Source organism: Microtus pennsylvanicus, chromosome 1 (genome assembly GCF_037038515.1).
Source record: "Microtus pennsylvanicus isolate mMicPen1 chromosome 1, mMicPen1.hap1, whole genome shotgun sequence".
Taxonomy (NCBI): domain Eukaryota; kingdom Metazoa; phylum Chordata; class Mammalia; order Rodentia; family Cricetidae; genus Microtus; species Microtus pennsylvanicus.
The window spans coordinates 211,600,414-211,614,086 of record NC_134579.1 but is presented as its reverse complement, the minus strand read 5'-3'; the positions used below and the strand labels follow the sequence as shown (position 1 = coordinate 211,614,086).

General features: G+C 42.0%; 1 protein-coding gene across 1 annotated transcript in view; it reads right to left on the bottom strand.

Moving 5' to 3' along the window:
- Window positions 1-13,673, bottom strand: part of Tulp4 (TUB like protein 4) — a 164,358-nt gene that overhangs the window by 37,214 nt on the left and 113,471 nt on the right. The window contains exons 5-6 of the mRNA XM_075950539.1: window positions 12,509-12,689; window positions 9,581-9,715 (exon numbers count right to left, since the gene is read on the bottom strand). Coding sequence (XP_075806654.1) covers window positions 9,581-9,715; window positions 12,509-12,689 — 316 coding nt within the window. The remainder of the gene's footprint in view (window positions 1-9,580; window positions 9,716-12,508; window positions 12,690-13,673) is intronic.

The following is a 13,673-nucleotide window of genomic DNA, read 5'->3' as shown; positions in this document are numbered from 1 at the left end:
GTAAGGCTGGCCCGGGCTACATAGCAAGATCTAATTATTCAAGTATGTAGACATATATACACAAAATATGTAAGATAAAAATAAACAAATACTGGCATGTGAACTATCTACCTCCAGTATCGTCATTACTATAATAAAATTGTGAACTTCTATAAGGAAAGACCCAAAGCTAAGGCATGTTCTATCAGGGCTTTGCTACTATGGCATCCTTCATGGGCACTGTCGACTAAAGAGTTTATTTATAAATTATCTAGTTACAAATGAATCAAGGCAAACCCAAAATTTACTAATTAATGTCAGGGCACCACTGGGCCTGTGACGCTCAGGCATAGTAATCACATGATGTAGGAGAGCTCTGGTTTTTATTAGACACTTAGGATACATGAGAGCAGAGAAGAGAACAAAGGCATTCCTGCTAAGTGCCAGACAGCATTAGTAGAGAAAATCTTCATACTGGAGAAGAGATGCCCACCTACAAATGGCTAGTAAACACTGTAGCTTATTCTAACAAGAGCAATTACTTATATCTTGCTGAAAAAAGAAATAAGTAAACAAATAAACTAATTAATTAACACCTATTAATAGTAATAAGATTCTCAGCTCTTTCCCTTCTCTCAGTTCCTTAAAACCACCATCTAGATATCACTCTAAAATCTAGATCCATTTTGTACAGAGGCTGAACTAAACCACTGAAAGCGATCCACCATGACAACCACATAGTTCAGAACCCAGGGCTAGAATTCAGTGTCCAACCTATAACAGGTGACATGTGATCAAACCCCATGTGATTGATGAAAATGATTTTAATGGTAAAGTCAGTGTATTCTGTAGTCAGTGAAGTTCTTTAATTTCCTGGAAAAGCTAAGAGAGCATTCCTTGAGGAAAGTCAGCTCCTAGAGCTTTCTCATTGAGTCAGCATAGTACAGAGCAGAAACAGGAAACAAGGCTAAGGCACACAGTTACAAACAGAACAGAAAAGGCTGTAAACACCTGAAATCATACAACCATCAATAAACTGGACTTTTCATAAAAACTCAAACCAGAAAACAAAAAGGAATTTTTAAAAATCAAGTAAATATACTGGTTAACAAGATTCTCAGTACAACAGAAGAGGGAAACTCCAAAGGCACATCCATCTAGGGTGCTCTACACATCTGACGCCAGACTGTGTGATTACCATTGACAAATAAAGGAACTGTTTTGGGCCTATAGCAGAGCTATAGGGGAACAGAGCTAGCAGGAGAAAACTAAACTAAATGCTAGGAGAGAGAAGGCAGAGTCATAGAGAAGCCATGGATTCTCCGCCGGAGACAGAGACACGTTAAAACTTTGCTGGTAGGCCATGACCTCGTGGTGATGTAGACTTATGAAGATGGGTTAAATTAAGAGGTAAGAGTTAGCTGGGTGGTGGAGGTGCATGCCTTTAATCCCAGCACTAGGGAGGCAGAGGCAGGAGGATCTCCGTTGAGTTTGAGGCCAGCCTGGTCTACAAGAGCTAGGACAGGCACCAAAGCTAAAGAGAAACCCTGTCTCGAAAAGACAATAAAACAAAAAAACCAAAACAAACAAAAAGAGTTAGCCGATAAGAAGTTAGAGCTAATGGGCCAAGCAGTGTTTTAAATAATATATGTATAGTTTCTGTGTGATATTTCAGTTCTGGGCAGCCAGGATGAACAAACAGTTCCCTCCTTGCAACAAATTGGTAACAAATTGGTGCCCAAGCCAAAATAAAATCCACTTAAAACCTGAGAAAGCTTGAAAAGGAATTCCAGACTCACACAAAAACAGAGTTTAGCATTTTCTTGGTAGCCACATTTTTTTTTTTTCTAGATGGGCTTGCAGTGAGTAAGGTACTGTGTGTAAAAACTGTGTGGCCTCTTTAAGAAAGAAACAAAAAAACAAAAACAGGGGCTTTCTAGTTCACCGGCACAAATACCTCTACCTCTTTTCAGAGGTCTGGCTATGGAGCATTTAAATGGGGCTTGTGACCAGAGCGCTACAACTTGCTTCATGGCAACATAGACTGGCTGTGTGCCTAAAAATGGGGCTGTGAGCATGGCTCTCAGAGGCAGCAAACAGTTCCACCATGTCTAACTGGGTAAAGCAAGCAGGGAGTACTGTATTTACCCCGGCAGTGGTGCAGCTTAAGTTTTAAGAAGCACTTAGCATTTTAAGGAGTGCTCCTGGACAGTAAAAAATTACAGATACACAATAGGACAGATTCAGACATAAAGGACCTCTAAATGGGTCACAGTGTTGGGATAAATGTATGTAGGCTTGGGAGAGAGAAGAAAAAGAATATAGACAGTTATAAAAAGAAGTAAATGGTTTTTTTTAAAAAAAGGTAAAGCCTTGAAAGAGACAGAGTACAGACAGTCAGATTAAAAGAAGTAAAAAAACAATAAGCCATGTAAAGATGGAATATACACAGAGAGTCTGGATTATTTATATTATTGTGTTTCCTTTGAATTTTTTGACTGTGAAGGAGCTAACAACAGAGAGACATTTCATTGTATGGGCTACTAAGCTAAACCAGCATGTATATTTAAAGGTGTCTTGAATTCAAAATAAGGGTCTAACAATATATTGCTTTGGAAGAGAGGTTCTTCTTTTGTTTCTACAGAGGATGAGAACCTGTGGATTCATTCCGGACTAATGTGGTTTGATGGACCAAGATGCTCTGAAACATTCCCAAAAGTGACCTTAGCCACCCAACTGCTGACTAAGAAGAACCTAGCACACAGGATATACCATGAAAAGACCTGATTAAGAGCACCCCCAGTCAGCAGGAAAAAGTCTAGAGAACTACGCCCAAATTCCCAAATACTGTTTATAAATGTTTGTTTACATTTAAAGGAGGATATGCTATAGAGATTTGCATGGGTACGTACGTACGTGTACACACACACACACACACACACACACACATTTCTGCTCTTAATTTAAAAATATAATGTATAATTAAGAAATATGGGTAAATAGATAATCATCTATAATAGTCAAGCTTGTAGTCATGCTAGTTAGATTTTCTAGATGGACAGATACGTATTTCAGATGGACAAGCATTCTTCAAAACTTTCAAAGACTACAGAATATGGCATTTAAAATGTTTTAAGAGCTAAAGACTTTTCATGACAGTGAGACATTTGTTTCTGGCAGCAACAAGCTACTTCAAGAAGATGATGGGTGTCAAAGAGGTTCCTTATGGAATTTGTTACCTATTTAGGCAAGAAACTGCTCTTGCCTGAACTGCTTGATGAACTGGACATGAAGAACCCGCAGAGAAACAGATTGCTAAACTTGCCTAAAGGTGAGGTGATCCTTCGGGGTTCCTGCTTCATGAAAGAATCTGCTAGACATTCTACAGCATCCAAAAGAAAGTGACTAGCAAACTGCCAATATAGCCCTGACTTTGAAATTTCCTGCTTTATGGAAAAGTCTCCTGGATACTATGGACCTGTAGGCTGAAGATGGATGCCCCAAAGGTACAGAACTTTGGGTGACTGTCGAGGCCGTGAGATGTCTCTTGTCAATTCTAGAGTTTTGGCAGTTGGTTACAATGAACTTCCTGTTTACTTAGGTAGTATTATATCCTCCTTGAGTCTTTGATGGAGTTGAAGAATAGATAGTAGTAATATAGTTTCCTTAGTTATAATAAAAGATAAAATAGATATAACTGTAATTCTTGCTTGGTAACTGTTTTATGTAATTTTACAACGTAAAGTTAAAACCTTCCTTTTTATTTAAACAAAAAAGGGGAGGTGATGTGGGATTTCCCTCTGTATGCTGTGATTACCACTAAAAAATAAAGGAACTGCTTTGGGTCTCTAGCAGAGCTATAGGGGAACAGAGCTAGGCGGGGAAAACTAAGCTGAATGCTGGGAGAGAGAAGGCAGAGTGAGAGAGAAGCCATGTAGCCTCCACCAGAGACAGACACGCTGAAATTTTGCTGGTAGGCCACAACTTCTTGGTGATGCACAGATTAACAGATATGGGTTAAATTAAGAGGTAAGAGTTAGCCAATAATAAACTAAAGCTAATGGGCCAATCAGTGTTTTAAATAATATACTTTCTGTGTGATTATTTTGGTTCTGGATGGCTGGGACAAACTAGTGGCCCCCTCCTCGCAACAGACCTTCTCTGGATAGCAGCATACATCACATAAAGAAACCAGAGAAAATCGTAGTAAAGTAGCAACGAGATTCTAGTCCATGATAGCTGGGATAGGGAAGAAATAAAGATGGCAGTATTTCCAAGACTCCTCATCTGACTCAACCTGCTCAGTGGGTGAATGAATAAATGAACCCTCTTCCTTTTATTGTTTTTCTTTTTGGACATAGAGTGGACGTAAAGAGGAGAAAACAAGCTGTTGCCTCTGCATCACTAAATGCACATGGCTTCAGACTGCTCAGAACCAAGGCAAGCAAAAGCTGAGAACTTATGAGGTCTGTGTGCTAGAGGTGGGAATGAGGCTGTCTCTATGACCACAACCCAAGGATATCTTTCATACAGGTGTGGAGTCAGACTGAGAGCTGTCATCTGCAAAGGTAAGGTCTTCTCTTCAAAAGCACACACTCTGTATGAACAGTCACTTCATGTACTGGCAAGGACAGACTTGCAACACCAAGGGATGCAACACAAAGTGTTCTTCTCTGAGATTTAGCAGGGTCAATTGTGCACCACTGATGTAGGATTCCCACAACACTCCACAGTGTACTCAGTTACCTCATGAAGTCCTGACAACTAAGAAAAAAAAACCCTGGAATTTTCTACTGTAACCAAGGCACTAAGATCTCTGCAGGGGTAGAGTTCCTGGGACTAAAATTTGAAACAGTCATAAACTGGTGGGGAAATGAGAATAAAAGTATTCTTTTGATTGCTAGCTGAAGAGAAAGATACAGAAGCCTGGGTGTGACTGGGACATAACATTTCTTTCTTTCTTTTTTTTATTTTTCGAGACAGGGTTTCTCCATAGCTTTTTGGTTCCCGTCCTGGAACTAGCTCTCGTAGACCAGGCTGGCCTCGAACTCACAGAGTGCTGGGATTAAAGGCGTGCGCCACCACCGCCCGGCTCGACATAACATTTCTTATTCAAGATGTATTATTTATTTTCATTTTAAGTGCATTGGTGTTTTGCCTGAATGTATGTTTGTGTGAGGGTGTCAGATCTTGGAGTTATAGACAGTTGTCAGCTGCTATATGCTCTTAACCACTGAGTCATCTCTCCAGACCCCAAAAATCTTTTTTATTCTTCAAGACATGATTTGTCTGTGTAGCCCTGTTTCAGGCTGTCCTGAAACTCTCTCTGTAGGCCAAGCTGTCCTCAAACTCACAGAGGTACACCTGCCTCGGCTTCCCGAGTGCTGGGATTAAAGGAGTGCAATACCATGTCCAGCTTGAGATTTTTAAATATATATAAATTATGCTTGAATCGCTTTGAAAAATAATCTCCAATGCTTCTTCCCAAGATCCTTCATTTTTTTTCTAAATCTTGAGGACACTGTTTACAACACCAGTAGAAGCAGCCAGTAAGTGCTACTTGCAGGAGACCCCCTTCTCCTTTTGCTGCAGCTCCTGGCATGCATGGCCTGGCAGCTACAAGTGTCCCCATGCCTCACCTACTTTTCTCAATGACTTCAGGGGTCTGGGCATTTGGGCATCCTAAACATCTTACACAAAGACAGACAGCAGATTTGTACTATTCACCTTGTCCTCGCTAGCTTTAACTGTCAACCTGACAGTCATCCGAGCAGGAGTCTCACCTGAGGAACTAGCTTATGGCAATGTCTGTAGGTATTACCTTATCTATTACTTAAGTGGGAGGGTCCATCCTACTGTGGAAGGTACCATTTCCTGGGCAGGTGGTCCTGGGCTTTTTTGGAAGCTGGTTGAGTGTAAGTCTGTCTGCAAGCCAGCGAACAGCATTCCCCTAGGTTTCCTGCTTCAAGTGCCTGCTTGAGTTCCTGTCCTGACTTTCTTCTGTGATGAACTGTGACACACAAATACAATTCAGGTACCTTAAGTGTGGTGGTGTATGCTTGGTATCTCATTGCTAGAGAGGTGGTAGAAAACAGGTGACTCTCTAGGGCAGCTGGAGCACTCGGCCAGTGAGCAGCCAGTCTCAGAAAAAGCAGGTAGTATTTCAGAGGATGACACCCCAGGTTATTCTCTGGCCTCTAGACATGGATATACGCATACACACATGCGCCTCTCCTCCAGCTAACAGAGTAAGGACTGAAGAGCAAAGCACGTGCTCCATGGGGATGGAGGTAAGACATCGATATGGGCCAAAGCACAGGAGTCACAGCTTGCACTGAGTGACACCAACCATCTCAAAAACTGCTTGATTCTCAGAGAACTCAGTGAATTCATAAAGGGCAATTCTGGGCCTGGAGAGATGGCCCAGTCATTAAGAGCACTTGGTGTTGAGGAAGGGGCTATCTTCAAAATGAAAAAACTATGCATGTGGAACAGTGTGTGTGTGGGGGGGGGGGTTACGGGAAGGGGGACAGTAACTGGACACTACCCACAAAAGGATACTACAATGGCACCCTTTGTCTTTTGCTCCCCGATACAAATAGGATGCCATGTGAAGGGTCTCTGAGATTTACCACCTAGAGATGTGCTGCCACTGCCTGTATCACAACACCTGTTCAAGGAAAAGAAAAATCACACCAAAAGCCCATATCCTCCTACTCTTCGTGTGCAGAGTAGAAGACCGAGATAAATTACTCAGACAAGCTGGTCCCAAGTGGGACTCCCTAAGCACAGAGAAAACGGGCACCCACTTCTGAAGTCCCCAGAGTCTACAGCACGAAACCAGGGCAGGAGCTGCAGAAGGGGGCTATTCATGGAGATAAACGCTTACTGCCCAGTAGCCAGGCAGGGTATAGGTGGGACAACCAGTCAGGAAGTAGAGGCGGGTCAATGAGAACAGGAGAATTCTGCAAGGAACTCCTGGTTGGCAGTGTGACCCCAGCCACAGAAGAAGCAACATGTGACTGCCCCACTAAATAAGGTACTGAGCCACGTGGCTAACACAGATAAGAATAATGGGTTAATATAAGTTATAAGAGTTAATAAAAAGCCTGAGCTAATGGGCTAATCAGTTTATGATTAATGTAGACCTCTGTGTGATTTCTTTTGGACTTAATGATTGTGGGAACCAGGCAGGACAGAAAACTCAGTCAACAGTATGAAACTGTAAGATCTGAACGTCACATGAGCTAACAGTGCTGGTGATGAAAAGCATCACGAGTCTCCTTTTCCCCCTGGACAAGTTCTCTGCATGAGACCCTGAGGGCACAAGAATCTGGGTCACATCATCTTTAGTTTTGAACTGCAAATCTCAGCAGTCTCAGTATCTCTGTTCACCAATTTTTCTCATGGTGTTGTCATAAAGCCATGACTAGGCATCTCTGATCTCAGAGTGCTTGCTTCTTCCCACTATTTACCAATGCACACTGTAAGATAATTGGGTTAGGTTTCTATTGCTCTGAAGAGACACCATGACCACGGCAACTCTTATAAAGGAAAACATTTAAGGGGTGAATTACATTTTCAGAGCTTTAGTCCATTATCATCACGGTGTATGTGACATGGTGGCATGCAGGCAGGCATGGTGCTTGAGAAGTAGCTGAGAGTCCTACATCTTGACCCACAGGCAACAGGAAGAGGTCTGAGACATTGGGCATGGCTTAAGATATGAGAGACCTCAAAGCCCACCTCTACAGTGGTACACTTCCTTTAACAAGGACATACCTACACAAACAAAGCCATACCTCTAAATAGAGCCACTCTCTATGAGCTTATGGAGGACAATTACATTCACACTACCCCAAAAATTAAAATTTAAAAACAAGAACTATTTATAGTTACCACATGTAAGGCAGAATCTAAGCCATTTGGGTATCAGATCAGAAACAAATATTCTAACACCAAGGCAGGAAAATTTTTATACAGTAACTAGTGGATGATACGAGCTCAGGGAATCTAACTCTGCAATTGGAGAGACAGCACAGCATAGACGTTCACAGCCATCCCAGTTACAACACCATAAATAACTCAAACATTTCAAATTAGATTTAATTTCTCATAGGTAATGACTAAAGCGGTAAATTTATAGAAAACAATAAACTTAAAAACATAGTACATTTTAAAAAGACTAATTTCGGTCACCCATTGTTTTTCTATTACCATAATGCACACTTGGTAAACAGAGGTGTTGATAGACATTCAAGAAGCTGATAGAGACAGAGGTAGATAATACACAAATAAATAAAAAGATAAGAGCTGCCATAGCAAGGAGGTAAAAAAAATTGTTAAGAATAAATAGTAATGGAATGGCAATTACAATGTTTTGAACTGTAACCAGGTATTTGATAGAAAACAAAATTCAGGATTCTACAGCTAGAGTAGATCTCAAGAAATTGGCAAATGTTGTTAAAAGGTTTAAAAAAAGAATTTTTGAAGAAAAATAGAACGTTAGAATAGGAGACACATGAAGGAATTTATAATGGCCAGTCCTATTTTTAACTCCATGGAAGACAGAACATTCAGAAAATAATTAACAGAGCAACACAAGAATTGAAGTTTGCCAGCAACAGAAAGAGACTACGTCACTCCTGAAGGGACTATCTATGGTATAGGGTAGTTTCTGTCCTGGAGGAGCTGATAGAGGAAGTAATTCCTTACAAGTGCAGTTCTGAAACAACAAAGTGATATACCTAAGAACAAGTACAATTTGCTTAAAAATATTCTGCAATCTGAACAGACTGAGTAAGTGTGTGGGCAGCACAGAGGAGTGCATGCACTGCTGCCAAGTGGGGTGCACACAACATGACTCTTACACCCCAGGTCCCAGAGAACCTAGATAAGAAGCAGCTGCTGCCACGGCAATGACTCCTGACAACAGCCAACTTAGACAGCAACTAGTTACAGAGAAGGGCCTAGCTTGTCTGTCTCCCTATTCAGATGATAGTAGGTCCCTCTAGTATCAAGGACCAGAACTAGCCCAGGATTAAAATTTAAAATCTTTTCTACTTTGTCCAGTGAACCCTAAAGAGGCAAGATTTTTTTCCCCCAAAAATCTAGCAAAGTCACTATGCTTTTAAGTAATCTTGAATTTCACAATCAGAACATTCTCGGTGACTCTGTTGAGAAAATATTTCTTCACAGGAAGGTACCAGCACTTATCACTGCCCTTCATGTACACATGACAGTCTAGAACCTCCATAGATCTTTCACGGTAACTCTACTGTATAATGATCAATTCTTTAGTAAGCTTGCCAAAATTCTACGTGCTTCTGGGTAAAGGACAACTGTGTACAATCTGCTGCCACCTGAGTAAAGCGACAGGTGTGACCATAACAACAGGAGAAAAGAAGGTGAAGAGGAAGCCCGAGTGTGCAACTCAAGAAAGCAGCAGCTACAGATGCTCAGATAAGCAGGGAGCTTAGTGGAGTGCCCTTGTCAATAAACTCCACTAAAGACGTCATCGTACAGGAGAGAACTCTATAGGCACCAGTCCAGAAGGCAGATGCTCACAGGTCCCACCTGTGGGGAAAGGTGTATTTTGTACCTTTCAGCCCTGAACGGATGACAGTAGGGGATAAGTCATCATAGTTGTTCATTAAGCTGATGTCTCCCGAGGTGAAGCTGACGGTGAGCAGAGGCTTGATGTTCTGCACAGGGATGGGGTATGCTGCAGGACCATCTGTAGAAACACAAGGCTGAGTGAAAGGCAGAGACTATGGGCACAAAACCTGGTTCAGATGTCTAAAGCTACACTGTTGCACAGTGCCTGATTTGGTGACTTTGTGCTGTCATGACTAAGGCAACTTGTAAAAGAAAACGTTAAATTTGGGGCTCATGGCTGCAGGGTGATAGAAGTCACAGGCAGGCAGGCAGGCATGGTGCTGGAATAGTAACTGACTGAGAGCTTGCATCCTTATTCATGAGGGAAGAGACAAAGAGAGCTAACTGGGAACGGAATGGCTTTTGGGGGCCTCAGATTCCATACTCAGTGACATACCTCCTCCAAGGCCATACCTCTTAATCCTTCCCAAACAATTCCATCAACTGGGGACCAAGTATTCAAACATATGAGTCTATGGGGCCATCCATTCTCACTCAAACCACCACAGTGCCCTAAAAGTTGTCTAATAATACAGATCCCAGCCTGGCTTGGGATGCTACCGAGTGAAACAGCACTGCAGCTCTCGGGAGTCAGACAGTGGGATACCATCATGGGCAGCTGGAATGAGGATAGGATGTAGGATGTGCAGGCCCAGAGGAACTGGGGTGATAGCCTGTGTGACTTTATTAACGTGTATGTTAAAGCATTATTTGTTTCTTCAGATATTAAGTGTACATTATTTAAAAGGTATATATATAAAGAATGGTGGGAAGGGGACAAAAAAATGTTTTCTTAACTGTGGTCCAATGCACAGAACAAAAGGCTTCACTGAATGTTACAGGCAATAAGCAGGCAAGGCAGCCAGTATTAGTTCCTTAAGTTTTCAGAGAGGGCAGAACCAGATATGACTCATTAAGTACTTTACCATGTGTGGAGTACATGACCAGCATAAGGAAACTCTGCTTGGAAAGTTCTAGGGGTGCTCTTGTGTAAGAGGCCATTAACTGGTTCACCCATGTTACTTAAGAAACTAAGCCAGGCTGCAGAGATGGCTCAGTGGTTCAGAGCACTCACTGCTCTTCCAGGGGACCTGATTTTGATTCCTAGCACTTACATGGTGGTTCACAACCATTCTTGTAACTTCAGTACCAGGGATCTACTGCTGTCTTCTGGCTTCTTTAGGCACTGCACACATGTGGTGCAAGGTACAGATGCAGGCAAACATCCACACATATAAAATAAATGAATTCTTAAAACCTGGGGTTTTTTTGGGGGGGGGTTGAGACAGGATTTTACTGGATAGCCCTGGCTGTCCTGGAACTCACTCTGTAGACGAGGCTGTCCTAGCTCACAGAGATCTGCCTGCCTCTGCCTCCTAAATGCCAGGATTAAAGGTGTCTGCCACTATCACCTGGTAAAAAAAAAAAAATTCAAGAAGGCCCCTTTGAAGAGCTGGATGGCCAGAACTCCTCAGAAGTTTCTGTAGGTGCCACAGTCAGTCATACTGAACTCATCTCCAGCAGCCAGGCAAGGTGGCCTACTGGATATCCATCTGCGGGTAACCACATCTCTTCCCTTCCCTCTGCATCACTGTGTCATTCTACCTCTGCACTCAAATACTGCACACCTAAACGGCAAGCGTATGCTACCCCAAAAGCACCCCACTGCTTCTGAGAAGTGCAACTCTGGTTAGAGAAGTACCAGGGGTAGCCTGCGGCCTCAGATCAACTTTAGATTGATTTCTAACGTTGGTCGGTGCACACTATTTCTTCTTCTAGTAAAATAAGGATCCCATTTACTAGACAGGATTTGTCTAAAGACAAGCTGCCTACATTTCATAGAAACTGACTTTATTACTCTTAGGCTACAGAAATATGAGCAACATTTTTATCAAGGCTGTGTCCCATCAGGAAAGCGATAATTACCTCCTGAGTAAATCTGTGGGTGCTTGAACACTCTCCCTCCTATGACCCAGTAATCCTGAAATCTTCCTGATCATTTCTTTTTAACATGGAAAAAATTCCTAGGAAGCCCCTCTGTCTCTGTGACTGGAGGAGGAGACAAGCCCTTCCCAGAATGGCACGTCTCATGACAGCAGGAAAGATGAGAAACTAGTCAATGCATAGCTTCAACTCCAGGGCAACAAAATCAATTGAGGACAGGAGCCTGTAGTTGTATGACACCCTTTTAAGTAAGGAGTTGTTCCTTTCCACCATTTAATAATACATTTTTCTTTTAATAAAAAGTGCAGAGATGGGTACTGGGTGAACAGCCAATGCTGACTCAGGCAGAGGACAACAGGATAGGAAAGGCTTCCCTCAACTTTGGCTTCTTCCCTTAGGTCTCTAACACATCTGAAAAGTAAATCACACTACCAGAGGCAGAGGAGGCACGAGTCTGGAATTATCTCCACCTTGAGCATCTAACCAATAGAGCTTACAGTGGGACAATAGGTCTCTGCGACTGAGAAAGGGGACAGAGCACAAACAAGGACATGGAGTACCAGTTCCAGTTGCTGGTCTCTGCAACAACAGAACGAATCTTTCTTTTATACATCTGAAGCTAAGATACTGGCTTTAAAATCGCTAGGGATTTGGCTATATCACCTATAAAATTATATTAATAGTACAGAAATTTTCATCTACAATGCTCTTTATTCCCACAAAACTACAGGGACAGCAGGAGACATACGTCTCACTTTATACGTCTAGGAGAACCCAAGCCTCTGGAGAGCCATCAACCAGTGGTCTTGAGAAAAAAGGCAGCAGGGAAGGTTCACATCAAGGGGAGAGAGAGGGTGTGGTCGACATTCTTCTCTAAGTGGTCACTCTCTGTCAAATGCAGTAACAATGAGGCAGAGGAGCTGGGTACCTTGGGGAGGAGAATAGTCATCTGAGTCTGTGTCACTTTCACTGCTGTCCTCCACCAGGAAGATGGGGTAATTCCACGACATGCTGAGGATGCCATCAGACTCGTGCAAGAGGACATGGGCCAGCATTCTGCCGTGGCAGTCCATGACAATCACCTGTCCATCTGCTGTGCCAAACAATACCTACAAACAAAGATCAGGGCCCTTTAACAAGCAGGCATAAATTTCAGTCTCGATTTATTTTAGAAAAACAAAATACATTCACATCTGAAAAGATAAACCGATTAAAACTGAGGGCGACAGGACAATACCTTAAGTCTCTTCTGCTGCTGCGATAACACGTCCTACAGAAGCAACATCAAGAGGTCTGTTTTGTGTCTAAGTCCCAAGGTAACAGTCCCCATAAAGAGGAAGTCACAGTGGCTGGAGCTTGAGGAGCAGCCCATTGTTTCCCCAGTCAGGGACAGAAAGGAGAGAAATATCCACGCACATGCGTGGTCAGCTCACTTCCCCCATTTACACAGTCCAGGATTACAACCAAGAGCGGCACAAACCACAGAGAGTGCATCTTCCTACCTCAGTTAAGATACCCCTCAGTAGCATGCTCAGACGCTCATTTCCCAGGCGACTTTAACCCTCTCTTTATCAAGCTGACAACTACACTAAGCATCACAGCCACACTGTTAAGAATCTTAGACCTCTTAGACTGCAATGTGAGACTAGCAGCATAATGACTACATTATGCTATTCAGACACGTCAAATACCAGAAAAACCTGCTTTACTGCTTTTGTTTCTTTTGTCTTCTGGCTAAAAGACAGGGGCTAAGAAAAGATATTCATTATTTTGGAAAATAAAGATGCAGCAGAAATTCATTATTAGAGTTCTAATTTAGAGAAAACGTTTATGTCTGACTGAAAAGAAAATATATTTGGTCACGTAAGCACATGTTTACGTGATGCTCCTAAAATAACTTTTCAATTAAAAATTTTAGGTGACTTATAGAATAATGGGTTTCATTAATATATTCTCATACAAGTGTATTTTTCCTGAAAATGTTTTTAATTTCCATGTTTAGAATTTTTTTACATGATAGTTATATTAGTGATGATTATTATCAATCATCAATGCAATGACACACAGATGATATTAATATGTTCACTGAATGC